The sequence below is a fragment of the Anabas testudineus genome, chromosome 10 (genome assembly GCF_900324465.2).
Source record: "Anabas testudineus chromosome 10, fAnaTes1.2, whole genome shotgun sequence".
Lineage (NCBI taxonomy): Eukaryota > Metazoa > Chordata > Actinopteri > Anabantiformes > Anabantidae > Anabas > Anabas testudineus.
The window spans coordinates 12,405,331-12,423,657 of NC_046619.1; the positions used below are offsets into that span (position 1 = coordinate 12,405,331).

Sequence of the window (18,327 nt, forward strand, 5' to 3'; positions counted from 1 at the left end):
ACGTGTCATTTCAGCAGAAGAAAACTCTTGAACGGCAGGTTAGTGGGGACCAGCAGCCCATTCCTGTCACTTTGCTATTACACCTCCCTACTTATTAGTTCATAATTTGAACTTTCACTAATTAATCTACTAATATATAATGCTAAAATTGGCTCAGTTGTCATGGAAATAATGGCAATTTCTTTGAACTTGAGTCGTGCATCTGAAAAGCATAAAGACATACAGAGTAGTGGATTAACGTTTTAGGAAGTGGGTAGAAATGTGTTTGCATGCCACACAGCATATATGTGTAAATAGACCTGTGTCTTGTGATGATGATGTTTGACCACATGTTATGTGGCCTCGTGAGCAGTGTTAGATGTATGAACTGGGTTTTCTTATCTGCCAAAGCAGCAACCCACTAAATGGAGCTTGACGCAGTCACTGGAAGAAAAGAGAGAATGATTTGTGTTCTCACACTTTCGTTTTTGATGCCATCTTACCACAGTGCTGCTTAGTCAGCAATGTTCTCCAGCAACCGAGCTTATTTATAATATTCATACCAGATGGACAATAGCTCCAAGCTGACGGGAACAAGCTTCTGAAGAGTAGATCAAACCTGAACATGTTCAATGGATAAAACTCAGTGACTTAAATTGGATTTAAAAGCCTTTTTCTTTTTTTTCGAAGTTTCTACATACTTAAGCTCATAACATTAAGTAACAGTAAATAACCCAGTGTTATTTAGCTAACATGAAACTGGTTACTCCAGTCATTCCAGAGCAGATAATGGTTCTACTGGTTTTAAACACTGTGAGATGTTCCTTAGGCTATATCTGTATCTTATCTACGCCGTGTGAGAGGCTTGCGATGTTCGCTGTTGCTGACATTAGTACAGCTGCAGTCTGCACAGCTGGGACAGATGCACTCGGTATTCACAGACAGGCTGCTGCCAAACCAACTTTAAACCCACGAAACCTCAAAGTTTACTGTCACACAGCATCTGCACCCTACTCAGAGAGCCGGATTTCCCTAATAGAGTACAGCCTATGGGACTTTTAACACTCCAGTAGCAGCTACGTTCCCAGCTGTGTAACACTGGGTTAACACACAGTGATTACAACACAGTTATAACACAGTTACACCAGTTACATCCTTTCTTACACATTGTCTGGGAGTGGTAAGGTCTACTGGAGATGATGTTGAAGTTATGATACAAACAACACGTTTTCACACATGACTTGTGTCTTTTGTCAGTTGTAGGAACATCAGGCTCAACAACCATCCACATCTGGAATACCTCTTGGGGTCCCAGTAGGACGGCTGCCTTGGAATGCAGCACTGTTTATTTTCTGCAGCTGCCAACATCGCAAAGAGCAAAGTATTTTCTCTGCTGAAGTATAGACAGAGTGAGAAAGAGATAAACACTGGTGAGAGACGAGAGGGAGGGAACAGGAAGAGGAACGTAAAGCTGGTCCATGTAAATAAAGAGAGTAGGGTTAGACCAGAGCATTTGGATAGATCCTCATTGGCTGGACTGTGAGTAGAAAACTGGAAAGTATTACAGCACAACAACGGAACATTTAGTTTTTGCAGAACTCTTTGTGGCTTCACAGGAAAGCCACTATTTACAAAATACATATTTGCATATTTTAATTAACTCTGTGCACTGTTAAAATCTTATTTAACTTTTATTCATGGATGTTTGCAGTTTTAATGTTTTAATGTTTTGCCATTTGATTTGAAATTGTGAAAAGTGAATCATGACTTTGCAGCAGAGTGTGCTCAGGTGAAAACCAAATCCATTTCAATTTTTGTTCCCTTTACCACAGATGCATTGACGGAAGCCACCTGTTTGTGTGTTTCTGAATTGCCTGCTTGTGTGTGTGAGTGTGTGACATAGAGAGGAAGACACCATGCCAAGTGGTGAGAGCAGCATGGCAGTCCGCCGATGGCTCACCTTTTTCACAGGTCTAGTGGAGTGTCTGTGTTTTGCTGGAGCTGTGTTTGGATGGGCTTCACTTGTTTTTGTCCTGAAGACAGATGGATACTTCAGCTCTCTGTGTGTCAACAGCACAGGAGTCAATGCAACACATCCCTTAGGTCAGTTTGCCTTCACCTTCTCTACTTCGACTTCTGAATGTGTGTAGATATTGACCCAACACCTGAATTTTAAGAATACATTGCAGCTATAGAAAACATGAATGAAAATCAGCGGTGTAACCATGTTTTTCTAAACCTTGTCTGTATCTGCAGATTGCAGTGGACAGGATGAGCAGTTTTCTCTTGTTTTCACCATCGCCTCCTTCTTAAACAATTTCCTGACGCTGCCCAATGGCTTCTTGTTTGACCAGTTTGGGACTACAGTTGCTCGGCTTTTCGCAATGTGAGTCCAACTCAACTCATTTTACACAGAACATAGTGGATGTTAAAAGGGAGAAGGTGATAAATATTGACTAATAAAGTATAACAAAAGAGAAGAATAAGTAAATAGTAGAAAAGTATTTTTTATTTTTCAATTTAAACTAAAAAACAAAAAAGTCTTTTGATGAAAACAAAAGATTTAGATTTCAGATTTCTTAGCAAGGAGTAAAATTGTGGAGCAAAAGAAAAACAAGATCAAAAGTCAAATCTAACCCAACACAGAACTCACTTACTCAACTGAACATATTTTCACTAAAGGCAGATTATCTCCTCTTTTCCATTTGTCTTTACCGTTGTGACTCCTGGTGACTAAACAAAATAAATTCAGTCTGTCTCTCTGGTATTTTGCTCTGAGGGATTCCCAAATCTGTTTGCTTAACAGTTGTTTTCTCACAAGGAGGGAGGGTGAGAGAGACAGGCTATTTCTGTATTTGTGGTAAATCCGTGTGTGTGTGTGTGTGTGTGTGTGTGGATTGTTGTTTGTGCACAGACAATAGGGGTCAAAGTTTAAATTTATCATATAGCCTAACATGTCACAACATACACATCCTGGGCCAGTTTATTGCCCCAGATAAGTTTAAATCCACAGCAACAAACTGGTCGTGAGGAGTCCCCAGGTGTTTCCACTAAAACAGGCTCGTGGGAAAATGAAAAACATGGAAGGTAAATAGTTAGACGAGAGATGGAAATTGGAGATGAGGATGAATCTTAGCTTATTATGGGCTGAGAGAAGGAAATTAAAGTGGGTCAAAAGTTCTCCAAACAGCAGCAGAAGCACTGAACCTGCATGTGAATGTGTATTTAGTGTGATATCATTGTATCGAGTGTCGCCTTTTTATTTGTCTGATTCTTTCTCTAGCAATCAGCCTTCGAAAGCTGTCACTGTTTGTTTGTTTCATAGCTGATACTGTGAATCTCCCAGTAAAATCACTTGACAACACAAGGATTTCTTTTTCCCACCAGATTTCTTTACACCACGGGCACCTTGATGGTGGCTGTGTCGACTGCAGGTACATATTTCATGTGTTTGTTTCAAATTCATGTCAGCATACGAGGCCTGAGACGCTCCTAATGACAGGCGTGCATTCTCATTGTTCTTCATTTTATCTTCTTCCACCAGCTCTGGCCAACCTGCTCTTCCCGGCTCTCTCCCTCCTGGCAGTGGGTGGCATCTTGCTTCTCGTCACCAACATGCAGGTATCGTGTGCAAAGACACGCTTACACTTTCATTTGTTTGTTCATATGTTGCATAGTTGTAACACACATCTTGTAATCACATGGGAAAACTATATTAAACTACTACTTAAACTTTTAATTGTCTATCACATGTGTTGTAAGCTGACTGACATGCATGGTTGCAAGAGCTTCTCCTGGATCAACCAGAGTCACGTTCAACAAAGAACTGTCAAGAACGGCATTTTACATTGAATGACAAGAGATTTGTGCAAAAGAGCAGATTTCTAATTCAGTTTGAAAAGAAATGCTGATCTGATCTGTTTGAATTCCTTTCCTAAAGGTCGGGAACCTGTTCGGCTCACATCGCTCCACCATCATCACTCTCTATAACGGGGCCTTCGACTCTTCCTCAGCACTCTTTCTTGTCGTCAAGGTAAGAAACACTCACACATGACTGTCATGATTTAAATCCCGATACTACCTCAATATAGATGATCATCACTCGGTTTCGTTTTTCCCCTGCAGTTGGTGTTTGAGGCTGGCATCTCTCTCCAAGCCTCCTTCTTCTTTCTCTCCGGATGCAGCGTCATTCACCTGTTCAGGACTTTCTTCCTGCTTCCCAGAAAGTTCATCCCCTACCCACTGCCTGATCACTACACATATGGGTACGAATTCCCGAGAAACAGCACAGGCATCACCACCTCATCCTGAAACTTAAAACCTCATTGCCAAATTAAATATTTGTCAAAGAACTTCCATAGCCTCCTAAGTCTGCGGCTGACCTCTCTGTGACCTTTAACTTGTGTCAGGATAACCTGCGGCAAATCAGAGAGTTCAGAGGTGGCAGAGAACAGTAACGTAGTGAGCCGGGCAACGGAGGAAACGCCACTGGAGAAGGATGTCCCTTCGAAACAAGGTTAGCTGCAGTAGTGGTCTTTACACTTTTCTTTGGCAAACACAACCGTATAGTCCATGTGTGTAGACTAAATACACAGTCATGACAGAATAAAGGGATTATACGTGTAATTTCTCATTATTTGCTTCATCTTTCTTCTTTTCATCTCCATCGTCTCGACTCTGTCAGTGAAGAGTTTGCGTCAGTGTTTGCTGTCCAGGTTCTTTGTGTGGCACCTGCTTTGGCTGTCAGTGATGCAGCTCAGACATTACCTGTTTATCGGCACCCTTTACTCCATGTTGAACAGGCTGGCAGCTAATGATTCTTCACTGGGTAAATGCACTCACACAACAAAACAGCAACCATAAGACAAAGTAGTTCTAGCGGCACTTAGACTGTTCCTAGTTTAAGAACCACGTCATACTGTTACCTAAATGTAGGTAAAGAAAACAGACTATCGGGAAAAGTTGGGTAATGGTTGGATGGAAACAAGAACTTACGTCATTAATATTTTTGTAAGTATCTACGTAGGGTAGTGAGGATGTAATTTAGCTTCCTTATTTTCTTTAAGGATTTATCCACACAGAGGATAGATAAACTAGATGAATAAACTGGCCTACACATGTAGGAAAACCTTTCTAATCATTCAACTCTCCTGAATTGTCACTAGAGTCTTTAATTCCCTACCCATCTTCTCCTTGTTTGCATGTTTCTGCAGTGAGTCAGTACCTCAATGCCTTTGCGATCACGCAGCTGTGTGGCGTGCTCTGTGCTCCCTGGAACGGCCTCATCATGGACAGACTCAAGGGCAAACCCCGTCTTCCAGGTAATAATGACTACTAATGGACCCAAACACTGGGGGTTTCAGTGGGGCTCTAAAAAGTAAGCAAAACATTAAAGAGGCACGGCAAAAACTCCTCTCTGTTCCTCTTTATGGTTTTGCAATACCAAATAGAGAAACTGTCAAAGCTGTTAATGAAATGCACATTTTGGTTGGCTGTGTTTTTTTGTTTTTGAGTTGCATAACTGAAGTGGTTAAATGGCTTCTACTTTTTTTATTATTTATTTTTTGTTACTATAATCAGTAAACATCATTATTTTGAGGACACACGTGTTTTGATTTGCACATTTGTGTCCATGTGTGCAGGAGAGAGTGAACACGAGGCTGACCTGCGGGCTTCAGTGCTTTCTCTCTTCATAACAGCGCTGCAGTGCGTGCTGTTCTCAGTTTGTGCCTCCACCCAGTACCTGCCTCTGCAGTACCTGACTTTCATCCTGCAGGTGCTGAACCGTTCCTTCCTGTATGGTGGCAACGCAGCCTTCATCAGCGTGGCGTAAGTGTTAAAGAAATAAAAAGAAATATGTACAAAATACATGTCATATTCACTGCATTGACAGGGGGAACTAATACCAATGTGTTGGTTGCACATTCATCAGCATGTCTGCTTCTGTATTTGGCGCGTTCTTTTGCTTTTAAGGGTTTTGGTTTTTCTGTCTCTATGCTCACTGTCTTTTTCACCTTCTTCTTGCTAAGTCATTACTTTGTGTGTGTGTGTGTGTGTGTGTGTAGTTTTCCTCCATGCCACTTCGGGAAGCTGTACGGTCTGGTCATGGCTCTGTCTGCAGTGTTTTCTTTGCTGCAGTATCCCTGCTTCGCTCTGGTGAATGGAGTTCTGAAAGGAGACCCTTTTTATGTGAGTACATGCCAATTTTAAATTGACAGTTTTTTGGTCAATCCTGCCTTCTTCCTGGGATCTTTCCTCTCCTTTGACATCTCTAATCACCTTCTTCGTGTCACTCTTCTCACGTGTCTGCAGGTGAACATCGGTTTGACGCTGCTCAGCCTGGTTGCTTTCATCCATCCTCTCTCCGTCTACCTGCACTGCCGAAGTCTTGCCTCCCAGCGAGCCAAGAACAAAGCAAACAATACGTCCTCTCAGTAAAAGTCTGTAAAAAGAGGCCCTCTAACTCGCACTTAAATGTTCTCTTGTGTATTCTTTAAATTTCTTTCATTCATTTTGCTAATGTGAGTGTATTGTCTCATGTTTACCATTTAAAATGTACCAGCAAGTGCTTGAAATGCATTTCAGATTGCACTGAAGTGCGGTTTTGAGTTGCATCACAGTACATTCACCACACCTATGGAACATTTTAGTCAATCTGAACGTATGTGTAATAATCACTGTAGAAGCTTCTGCTCTGCAGCCTCCTCCGACCAACAGTCTGCACAAAGTTTTATGTGTAATTGACATGGTATCATTTTATTTTCACTGATGCATAATTTTAGTCCATGTGATTTCTGTTTTACAGTATTTGATCTCAGCACTGTGTTGTAGTCAAGGACCTGGTGCTGATGTGTTTGTTGGACAGCTAGCTGCAGACAAGTGTTTGGAGTAATGGTGTTGTTGTTTATGTAAGCCTATAATGTGTTCATGTCATGTTTTTCTATTTGGTATAATCCTAGCCATCAATCACACCAGGATAATGGTGATATCCAAGTGCTGAAGCATAATGCATAATACAAATTATAGATGTTTACATATATGAATATGTTCCTATGTACTGTCCTTAAACACCAGTGAGGTTGTATTTAGGTTGTATAGTGACTCTATAAGGGACGTTTTTTTTTTACAAACATCAGTCTTTCATGTGTATGGCGTTATAAGATAACTCAGGTTCACTCTTGGACATTACTAAGTGAAGTTCCTCTCTTTGCTCACTATGTGCAGCTCAGGATCACTGCTGATGAGGCAGTAGAGTAGGAAACCACTCTGCCACCTGTTGGCCTCACAGCGGAGCTGTCACAACACCATTATGTCAAACATTGAACCTGGGTTTTATTAAAGGATGATGTTTCTCAGTGAAAATGTGCCATAACTTTATTGGCCTGTAAAGAATTGTAAAGGGACACAGTATTTTTATGAAGTACCAAGACTCAAATTAATGGAAGATTAGAAATGTAACTATTAAAATTCTTTTTTGTGTAGCACTGAATGAAACGTGTTTTTTTATGCAAATTATGCAACTTAGAACTTGTCTTATATATATTTTGTGGATGTTGTAGAGTCATTTTGATGTAACCACGATTTTCCACAAAATGTTAAAGCGCAAACAATTTGTTTACTTACAGGAGGATCAGGGGCAGTGTTGGGGCTCCGGAAGAAGTCTTCTAAAGTCTTAGAAAATGACTTTAAAAATGTCACAACCCTATAACAAAGCCTGTGCTGCATGCTGTAAGTGCAGCGTTTTAAAGAAACGAGTAATTCCCAGCCATAGAGGTCTAATGAAAGATGTTATCAAGGTGTGTAAGTCTTGGTTTTTGCTGCACCTACTCTGATGCTCCTGTTTGCAAGTCTACAAACTTCATGAATGCACATCTGTGGCATTCCCTTCCATAGTCCTGTGGAGACTCCAGTGGGACTGGCTGTAGGAGAAGGGATCAGATAACCATCAGTGGCAAGGCAACAGCTTTTTGTAGCTCTACACCACAGAACAAAATCAAAAGAGGTGTTTAAATCTGCAGGATTAACAGCAGCCCCAGCGGACTGTCATCTTCAGTCATACTGAGATTCTTATCGGTGTGTGTAGGAGTTGCCATGTTGTTACTGATAGCACAGGGCACAATCCTCGGGGGGAAAATCTCTGGCAGGGTTCAGACCTGAAATAACAGGGACACTCCTCCACAACAGCCTCTTTCGAGTTCTCTGTGCACCTGCTGTGACATAACACAGTGAGCCCAGAAAACTTGATGCAGCTCCACACTAATGTGTGTGTGTGTGTGTGCACGCATGTGTGTGTGCAGAGAACAAGTGCACAATGACAGGTTCTTTCCATGCATCTGCGTCATTGATGGTCACAACCCCACCATCTCTGTGATTTAAAAATACAGACTTGCATAAACAAATGTATGACAAAAATACGAGCGAACGCAGGAGGAGTGTAGGATAAAAATAAGCCGTTAATGAGGTGATCTGTTGTGTGTTATGCTCTTCTTTTTTTTCTTTGGAGTGAATGTGTCGCAGGGACTGCTCTGAGGATGTCTTTATGACACATAGATTTGACAGGCTTACTCAAAATTTGCCAACTAACTCATGTCTGTTCCTTTTGATTTGTGCAGTAGAAAAAAAAAATGTGATGGCTGCACATTGTCAGTGCTAATGTGCTGTTTTCCATCTGCTGTTGGGAGCTGGTGTGTAAGCAAATTAGCTCTGAAACTGAACGCATGCATGGCTCAACAGGCTGCCATACGCAGCTTATTTATGCACTCATGTTGTGGGTTGCAACCCATCCAACTAATGAACCTAGTGAGTGTTTATTAGTCTTAATAGTCACAGATTTTTTCTGTAATTGCCAGCGAGGGAATAAAATGCCATGAGAATCATTTACAAACATCAGCTGACAACCATGTTAACACATTTTGCGTGCATTTACTTTTTTTATACAGTTTTGGAGTATTAGTACTTTACTCTTTGCAGGATAAAAAGATGCTGCTAAATGTTAAACAGTATAGTTAGTACAGCTATATAGGCAAAAGCTGAAATGTAACAATAATAAACCAGCTATATAATTTATAACATAAAACCTGGGTACCTTTAGTTTTGATACTTTCTGTGCATTTTTCTACTGCGTATGAATTCATGATTATGCACTTTTATTATGTAAAATTAAGTATTTAACTGTGTGGTATATTTTTTTTCACCGGCAATTCTACTTGACAAAGCAGTAAAAGCACAGGTGCATATAACAACATTAATGATTGCTCTGTTGCATTTTAATCAGCTCCCGGGCTCTGGTAATGTACGTGCTCACTTACTGACAAACACGACAACAGGAAGCACGTAATGTTTCTCCATATGTGTTTTACCTGCTAAATATACTTTTATTTATTTTTTCCTCCTATTTTCAGTGGCTAATCACATTAAATGCCACACAGTTTGTAATTCTCTTACTTTATCTCTCCTGGTTTTAAAACTAGCTTTCAGATTTGTAATTTAGATTTTTATCTAATCTACGATAAAAAAAAAAACACCCACGTCACATGCAATGGATGATTTTTAGGCCTTCAAGAGCCTAACAAAGTTTTTATTTAAACGAGTTACAAATGTGAACTTTACACACAGTGTAACCAACACAGTGCTAGTAAATATCAAATGATTCATTATCTCATTAACAGAGTGTTGTCAGACCTTTGATGTCCCAAACGACACCCACAGTTTGTCTGATTCACACTTCTACACATACGACCCTCACACCCATTTTAGTATCTGGGATTTGTGGAAACTTTGGCTTTTAATTACAAGCTTGAATTTCAAATTCAAGAAATACCATAGAAAATACACCAAAATGTCAAAACATCAACACAGTTGCAGAAGCTCTGAGAAAAGTTAAGCAATCACTGAACACCAAGTTCTGACAAGTGTTTTCACGGTCAGCTTCTGGAGTTTTCTCACCTCTGGACCCTATGGGCAGAGAAACACACTCTGTCTACACATAAGGTCTTCAGCACTGTTGTTGAGTGAATTTGTGTGTGTGTGGATTAGTGGGGATTATGGATGGAGTCAGCAACACGTTCCTTTTTAGGATCAGGACAGATCCTTGGAACATGTTGTGTTTACACCAGTTCAAATGCCAGAGTGCCGTGATTCACTTTGACACAGCAGACTAGTGAGAGGACGAGGGGGGTGGGGGTGGTGTATAGATGTGTATGTTGTTACATATATTTATGTAATTTTTGTGCTTGTGTGTTTGGATGGATCGAGGCTGCAGCAGCACGCAAATATACTGTATGCTGTAACTGTGTCTAAGTCTCAAATGTTGCAAAATACAAACACGCAGAGATTGGTCACAGCATCACTGTGCAGACTGGATAAATATTGTGAAAGGGGCGCCAAGAAACTCACACATTGACTTCTCTGATTGACCTGATGCCGCCCCTAACCCTTTTTCCCCTGCTTTAAATTTAACCCAAGTCTTAAACCTCAATCAGGGCCTTGGAGGGATGTGGGAAAGTGAGAACTTCACTCCCATGGCCTAAAACCATTGGTCCTCTCACTCTCTCTCTCACTCACACACACACACACTCCCACAACCTCCCTGAAGATGGAATCTGGTGAGCTGGCTGCCTCCCCCAACTACCCTGGAGCCAAGAACAGTGTCATTACGCGCACACACATGCGACCTTAATTGAACCACAGCGCCCTGCAGAGGCGTGCCTGCACGGTGAGCTGTCTGCCTCCTCGTTACTTCACGGCAGCCAAGAAAAACCGTGTGATTCCAGACGGCCATTGTATGCCGCCCTGCTCTGCGCTCACAGCTTGGAGCTGCAGATGACCTTCCGTGGAGCACGTTGTGATGAGTGTGTGTTCACTTGGGAACAGACGATGTGCATCATGTTGGACCTGGTCTTGACCCTCTCTTGGCCATGAGGGGAGGACTGAGAAATGAGTAAAGCTGCCCCCCCCCCCCACCCACCCCCCATGGCCTGACACTGCAACACATGCACAAGACCTCCGTGTCCCTTCTTGTCCCGTCCCACGTTCCGCCCGCACCTTACCCAGAAAACGGTTTGCACTGCAGCCAACAGGACAATTAGGCCGAAGCTGCGACTTATTGACTCACATATGCTCAAAGCGTCCAACACCATCAGTGTCAGTGCACTGAGTTGCCAGCATCCCTAATCAGATGCTCCATACAAAGAATACTGCGTATTCTAATATTTACAGTAGATAACCCTGCTTTAATACACATGACAGAGTATTTACTGTAGGTGACAAGTGTAACTGGATGTACAGTGTGTGTTATCCCACTGGAACTTGTCAGCACTATGTCATCTCTCCTCCTCGTACAAATCTAACCAGCTATGTTAGATCATTTTGCTCCACCACTGGGTTTCCCTTTCATGTCCATCTGCTCTTCTGAGTTGTGGGCGTCCTCTGGCTTCTTTCCAAACTGGCCTACACTAAATGAGACAGATGATTTTTTGGCTTTAATATCAAGTTAGCTTACCCACGTCCTGTCCTCCTCCAGCCCCGCTGTGAGCGCATGTGCCACGGTGGACCCACACAAACGGTCTACTTAACGAGCAGTGGCCAAGCACTAAGACTTCTTATGTTTTGCCAGCAAACAGCTGGTTTGTTCATCACACCTCCACCCTTCATTAGCAGTCGACCTCCTCCCACACTGTTTTTTTTTTAAATTAATTAATAAAGTTCATACTCTAACTAAATTCGGGGTATGAATCCTTGAACGGTGACAAATTTGGACACTTTCCTCATGGTCATCAAACCTAAACGTGTCTGACAATGCAACAATGTCTTGTGATGTCTTGTGATTGCATCATTATAATAAGTAGCCTAAAAGCCTTATCCAGAAATAATCTTTGTCGGTTACTTTTAAGGCAATGCCACTGTTAAAGCTGTGACAAAGCCCGTCTTGCCACTGCCTTTCTTGTCGCTTCCTCCGGTGACTCTCACCCCTCCTCTCGGGCTGACGTAGAGAGGATCCTCCGCTGCCCACTGCTGTGGGCGAGCACCGGCCGCGAGTATAAACAGCTTGCCGGGACTCCAGAGCGTCACTGCCTCAAGCCGCAGTACCTCGAGCACCAGAGCTGAACCTCAGCAGAGATAGCAGCAAGCAGGCACCTCCACGCCGCGCAGGCTAACTCGCTTTCGGCTTTTGGTTCGAGATGCAGACTCGTAGGACCTTGAGGGGCTCCAGCGCCCGCAACTTTAAGAGTAAGTTACGCACCTCGATCGTGCACCTGCAGCTTGAATGCATCGACGGTTTTTGATTTTGTTATGCATTTCTGTTAACTTAGAGAGAAGTTTGCAACTTAGTGTATTGCTGTACATAGTTTAAATATAAAAAACTGTACATTTAAAATTGCTGTAGATTTTCAATGTAATTGTGGAAACTGTATGTTTATATGCGTAATGCTTCTTTTACGCACGGTCATTTTGCGGATATTTGAAATTATAGGAACGATTACGTGTGTATAACATCCATTTAAATCTGAATTGTGTTTTTTAATGTAAAATTTTTGTAAGTGGATCTAAAAAATTGAGAAGCACCCAGTGAGGACATTTAGGGCAATTTACGGTGTCCCTAGTATAAGGTCTTTAAGAAGTCCAGTGAAATTATTCTTATGTGATGACAAATTTTCGTTTTCGCATTTTCGTTTTGTCCTGTAAAGTTTAGCAAAACGCTTTCTCTCTCTCCACATCACCTTTGGGCATGAAGCGATGCACGTCTAAGTTTGACTTTTACGCGCTTTTTAAAAATGTATTTCTCAGATCGATTTAAAGGTAACGATGCCACTAGAAGTGCAGTCTTCTACACTCCTTCAGCGTCCAGCGCAGCTAATAGTCTAACTTGTGAATAGGTCAAGAGGTGAGGCGCTGGAAAATCTTGCGCACAATAGATGAATGGGAACTTCATTATTATTTCATGTATGTACTTTTCCCGCTGTGGTCACTTTTGTGCGCAGTTATCAGAGCTGTGCCAAGAAGCTGCGGAATTATTGATGAGAACGGAAACCGATCCGAGTCTTATTACCTGTTTTACGCGTGCCCTCTGCTTAACAAACTCTTCCACTAAAACATCCTTGTAGTGGAGATAGCATGAGAACTAGGCAACCAGGTTAATTTAATGCGTTCAGGCACGAGTGATTCACGTTTTTAGTCTCATAAAGGTTGGTTCCTTTTTATGGTGCTTTTTTAAATTTAAAAGGACTGAAATTCAGAGTTATATAACCGTGACACAAGGGGCACCCAGACCTATGTAAAGTGATCTGGTGGATATGAATGGGTGAATGATTTCTGTAATGTAACCTAGTGAATTATATATGAACCCCAAAGTTCTGAGGACATCAACAAGTCATGGGTGAGAGCACAGCTCTCAATCACTGACAACAGGTCTGACAGACAGTCAGCAAAGAGAGGCTCAACACTGAAATCAACCACTCTTTCTTCATCTGTCAACTTTTCAAATACACACAGCTTTCCGTTCTCATCGTTGCTTCAATCTGACCTCAGGCAGTTGTCTTTTTCTTCTCTGTAACAAATAATCTCCTCTGCCTCTCTACAGGTGGACTCTCCCTATGGTTGATTTTGTGGCTGGTGGTGATGAAGCCGGGCGGGGTGGCTCCATGCCCCAGGCTGTGTGTGTGTTACCCCACGCCCATGACGGTCAGCTGCCAGTCCCAGAATCTCACCATAGTGCCGGCCGGTGTGCCCTATGACTCACAGCGTGTTTTCCTGCAGAACAACCGCATCACAGAGCTTCGTGCAGACTCATTTGGATTTGAGACACAGGTAAAAATTGTACTATGTGTGTGTGAGTGTGTACCTATGCCGAATTCCCAACCTGTATTTGAATTGCTTACTGTTATTTTGTCCTCTCACAACCCATTATTTTCTCTCCGTCCTGTACAGGTGCTTTGGTTATATGGCAACAACATCACATGGATCGAGGCTGGAGCCTTCAGCAACCTCAGGGTGCTGGAAGAGCTGGATCTGGGCGATAACCCCTCGCTGCGACACCTGGAAGGTGGAGCTTTCAGGGGCTTGGAGAAGTTGCAGAGCCTGCACATGCATCGGTGCAAGCTGGCTACTCTCCCCCATGATATCTTCCACAAACTGTACAGTCTCCAGTTTCTCTACCTGCAGGTAAATCAATAATTCCCACACTCACACATACACCTAACAATAAACAAATGTATTTATATAATAAATATATAAAATGTAGATATGTATAAACAGATACATGCAACAGTTTATTCCACAGGAAATGCACAAAATTAAAACAAATTCAAGCTGTAAACATATTTAAGAAGATTTAGAACTGAAGCAACATGCCTCTGCAAAAACAATTAGTGCTATTAGTGCATTGGATAAACAGTACTGAAACAGTGTTTGCAAGATCCTACATTTACATATAAATGAATAGTTAAAAAAGAAGCAGGTGCTTACATACAAAAGATTTAGCTGAAAGAACAACATCAAACCAAACCAAATGTATATGCAACATTCCCTTTAAATGGCAGACTTTATTTACATTAGAGGTGATGCATACCATTTTATTGTTTGAATTTTCACAGTTTTAATTCACTGTGAAAATTAGCTTGCAGAAATCTTTCCAGACATCACTTGTATTTTCTGCCATAATTGTATTTTGGCAGCTGACAATGAGGCTCAGCTGTTGGATCAGACAATAAGTTCCTGCCAAGATGCCTTCAGGGAATGAAAAAAATCCCTCCCACATTCACTGTGGTACCAGTTGAGGTCATTTCTTTCAAAGCTACTTTCAAATAGTGTACATATATGGTAGTGTCAAAGGAAGCAGCTAGTAATCACTGACTCAGAATTTTCTACAGCACTGACTTCTTGTATTTTGACTTTGCTCCAGGAAAATCAGCTCCACTTTCTGCAAGATGACCTGTTCTCTGATCTGGTCAACCTCACCCATCTCTTCCTGCATGGAAACCGCATTCGCGCCCTCTCTGAGAATGTGTTCAGAGGCTTGGTCAACCTGGACCGTCTCCTTCTCCATGACAATCGCATCAGGCAGGTCAACCGCCGGGCCTTCCGAGATCTGGGTCGCCTGACCATCCTTTACCTCTTCAACAACTCTCTGGCCGAGCTGCCAGGCCAAGCCATGAAAGACACCCAGGGTATCCAGTTCCTCCGCCTCAATGACAACCCCTGGTCCTGTGGCTGCGAGGCCCGTGCCCTCTGGGAGTGGTTTCGTGATGCCCGCATCTCCTCCTCTGAGCTCATGTGCACCTCCCCATCCCAGCGTCGTGGCCAAGATCTCAGATTTCTCCGGGAGTTGGACTTTGCCCTCTGCCCTCTGCCTGACCCCGGCTCACTGGCTGGATCCACCACCACCACCTTCAGCACCAAGACCCGCTGGTGGTTCTCCAAGCACAAGCCCGCATCTTCATCCAAGGCCTTGTACCAGAAGAGCTCGGAGTCGGTAAAGTCCTTCCCCTTCTCTGCTGTCAAGCCTCAGTTCGTCCCCAAAACCCCCACTGAATCTCTCTCATCCAAGTACGAGCTGTCAGAGCATGAGGCTGCGCTCCCCAAGGTGGACCCAGAAGAATACTGGACCAACTATGGAAATGAAGACTCCTCCATCCGCTGCTACGAGCTGGAGTGCCCTCCAAACTATGACAATCCAGCCTTCTCTTCATCCTCCTCGTTACCCATCACCCCATCCTTCCTTCACTTCCTCTGTCTCTCCATGGTCACACTATCCCTACATTTCATTTTTGGCTGAACCCTTCAGCCATCCACAGTCTTTTTCCTTCTCTCCTTTCTCCCCCTGCTCTTTCCAACTTTAACAAAAACCTGTATCTTGATTCCTTTCAGTTACCTCCTCGAGGTGCAGGGGGTGCAACACTGACACAGGAGACAGGTGAGGCAGCAGGGAGATGTTTTAAAGAGCAAAGATCAGTTGAGCTGACGTAGAGCAGGACAGGATTTCCGTATTGAAATAGCTGCTGCTTACCAGTTCAGGGATCACCTCATAAAAGCGAACATGGATAGTGACAGCACAAAGGCAGAAACCTACAACAGCAATCTGAAATGATAAAAGCACGAAGTACTGACAGTTGGTGGTGTTTCCAGATGTCTTTTGATATCACGGCAGTAAACAGCGCAGGCGTTGTGATACATCAGCAGCTTTTTTTCTATATCAGCCAGTGTTCACAATCCAATCACCCGTAACATTATCCAACACTAATTTATTTAAGTCATCATGACTGTAAATGGTGAGTAAGAGGTTACATGGCACCACCAGAAGTACGGAGAGAGAGATATGAGTTTACAACGATAATGAGAGGCTTGAGAGCAAAGAAAACATAAATGCAAGGGAGATGTGAAAAGAAAATCAATACAGTGCGAGCAGAGTGAAGTTTAGATGTTCATCTAAAGGCAGAAAAGGATGAGAGCATCATTAGGTCTTTAGCCAAGAGCGACTCTCGTCTCTCCTTCAGATTCTAAGTCTCGTGTGATCCCAGAGACCAGCAAACCACCACCACCGCCGCCTACACTTGTACATACCACGCACCATTACTGTACATACACGCATCGCACACAGCTCTGTGGTATTAGACTAGCTGGATTTGTACTTTCCTTTTAGTACTGTTTAGTACGACAACAGATACTTAGTTTGTAACTGAAAGGCAAATAATTGAAATATGGAAACTCCTTCTTCACCCTCATTTTTTCCAGTCTTGTCTCTTCCTCTCTCTGTCAACTTGTAAAACTGATTTCTAGGAGTGATTAAACATATCAGAGCTAATGAGAATAAGAGAGAATAAGATCAAGAAAAAGGAGGAAGGCTTATTCTGCAGATTCTGATTGTTTAGTGTGTGTTTTGTTTTGGTTGTGTGTGAGTGAAAGTGGACCGACGTAGACCAAAAGACTCAAAGAAGACCAGTCTAATCAGGTCTCCTATTGAAAAGAGTGCCTGTGTGCATGTGCCTGTTTAATCCTTAAATATGAGTCCTCCTCCTGTCTGTCTCTCTGGAGGCCCAAACAGACACAGAACTAGGTGAGAACAACATCAGGGGTGAGTTTGACACAGCCTTTTATGTTGTTTAAAACCTTGGCTGACTCCAGTTACGTTACTGTTTCACCTGCTGGTGGTCAGCATCAGTGTGTGTGTGTGTGTGTGTGTGTGTGTCTTTGTATACTGCATGTTCTTTATGCACTAAAATGAAACATCACTTGGACCCAAAACTGTTTAACAACCAGCTGTATATTGTCAAAAATACATGGGAATGTGAATGGGTGTATCATTTTTTTTTTTTTTTATCCTGAATCCTGAACGATTGATAAATCTGTGAGTTTTTATCTGATTTCAGTGATATATCTGTATTTTATTGTCATACAGACTGTAGTCCTATCACAATGATCAAGCTGTTTTACAGAAAACCATCTCTCCTCTATTAAAGCTTTACTTTATTAGAGAACCTTTATGACTCCAATGTGTTTTTCCAAAAGGTTGAGTATTTACTTGGCAATCTGTTCAACACAACACCAATCCAATCTGACTGTCAGCTGTATTAATCATGGAAGCCATATGTACCTTGTCAGTTCCACATGTTCAACAAACCTGAATCATAACTGTGAGTTTCTACATACAACCTGAAAGATACTAGATATTCTGTATTTTTCCAAAGGTGAAATGTGTTAGAAAAGTGTTTTGCTTTATTACAAAAATAAAGAAACAATCAAACAGAAGTGAGTGGGAGTTTCTTCGTTGTGTGGCTGTCATCTTTGTTTGTTAGGTATGATGAGCGCAACATCTGCTAAAGTTAGTTTTGTTGGCACAAACACAATGAATAGAGACAATATTATATAGAAGAAACCTTAGTGACACATTTGGCTTGAGCATCACAGCATGTATCACTAACTACAAACTATTTTACTCACAGTATTTTTCCCCGAGTAAAAGCATGGAAAAATGAGGATAAACATGAAAACAAGTGAACGAGTAAAGTTTTTTTGTACTAACATGTACTAGCTTTGCTATTTCTGAACTGTTAAGGAGAATACCATGGTGCTCCTGTCAAGCCCCTTTGAAATGGGAGGTGGTATTTGTTGTGTGTTAATCAGTGTGATAGTGTGAGAGCATGTGGTGAAGGTCGCCAATCTGAACGGTCTTCTCTAGTCACCCATGTCACTTTGATCACCATGTGCAGAAGGCATCTATTTTATCTCCACCCACTCGCTGTACATCCATAACGTACAGCGAGTGGGTGAATGAGCTGTCTAAGTTTGTGTTTATGTGTGTGTGTGTGTGTGTGGGGAGAGAGGGTGCTGAGGCATGATTCAGGGTTGGGGCAG

General features: G+C 42.2%; 2 protein-coding genes across 2 annotated transcripts; both read left to right on the top strand.

The window, feature by feature from the left end:
• Window positions 1-1,160: 1,160 nt before the first annotated feature.
• On the top strand, window positions 1,161-7,341 carry slc43a3b (solute carrier family 43 member 3b). The gene is made up of 13 exons (XM_026358043.1): window positions 1,161-1,518; window positions 1,812-2,082; window positions 2,236-2,365; window positions 3,367-3,413; window positions 3,524-3,600; window positions 3,920-4,012; window positions 4,105-4,244; window positions 4,389-4,495; window positions 4,664-4,807; window positions 5,193-5,300; window positions 5,622-5,808; window positions 6,045-6,168; window positions 6,292-7,341. The coding sequence occupies exons 2-13, from the start codon at window positions 1,896-1,898 to the stop codon at window positions 6,415-6,417; spliced, it is 1,470 nt and encodes a 489-aa protein (XP_026213828.1). The 5' UTR covers window positions 1,161-1,518; window positions 1,812-1,895; the 3' UTR covers window positions 6,418-7,341.
• Window positions 7,342-12,071: 4,730 nt separating this feature from the next.
• On the top strand, window positions 12,072-17,256 carry rtn4rl2b (reticulon 4 receptor-like 2b). Its single transcript, XM_026357976.1, has 4 exons — window positions 12,072-12,207; window positions 13,559-13,785; window positions 13,906-14,139; window positions 14,879-17,256. Exons 1-4 carry the CDS (start codon window positions 12,159-12,161, stop codon window positions 15,749-15,751), a joined length of 1,383 nt encoding a protein of 460 aa, XP_026213761.1. The 5' UTR covers window positions 12,072-12,158; the 3' UTR covers window positions 15,752-17,256.
• Window positions 17,257-18,327: the final 1,071 nt, after the last annotated feature.

Bases quoted from the DNA above. Each gene is read 5' to 3' on its own strand.
- slc43a3b (XM_026358043.1), top strand. From the start codon at position 1,896: ATGCCAAGTGGTGAGAGCAGCATGGCAGTCCGCCGATGGCTCACCTTT. The intron at 2,083-2,235 runs GTCAGTTTGCCT...CTGTATCTGCAG, and splicing joins CAATGCAACACATCCCTTAG to ATTGCAGTGGACAGGATGAG. The intron at 5,809-6,044 runs GTAAGTGTTAAA...GTGTGTGTGTAG, and splicing joins GCAGCCTTCATCAGCGTGGC to TTTTCCTCCATGCCACTTCG.
- rtn4rl2b (XM_026357976.1), top strand. From the start codon at position 12,159: ATGCAGACTCGTAGGACCTTGAGGGGCTCCAGCGCCCGCAACTTTAAG. The intron at 13,786-13,905 runs GTAAAAATTGTA...CGTCCTGTACAG, and splicing joins CATTTGGATTTGAGACACAG to GTGCTTTGGTTATATGGCAA. The intron at 14,140-14,878 runs GTAAATCAATAA...ACTTTGCTCCAG, and splicing joins TCCAGTTTCTCTACCTGCAG to GAAAATCAGCTCCACTTTCT.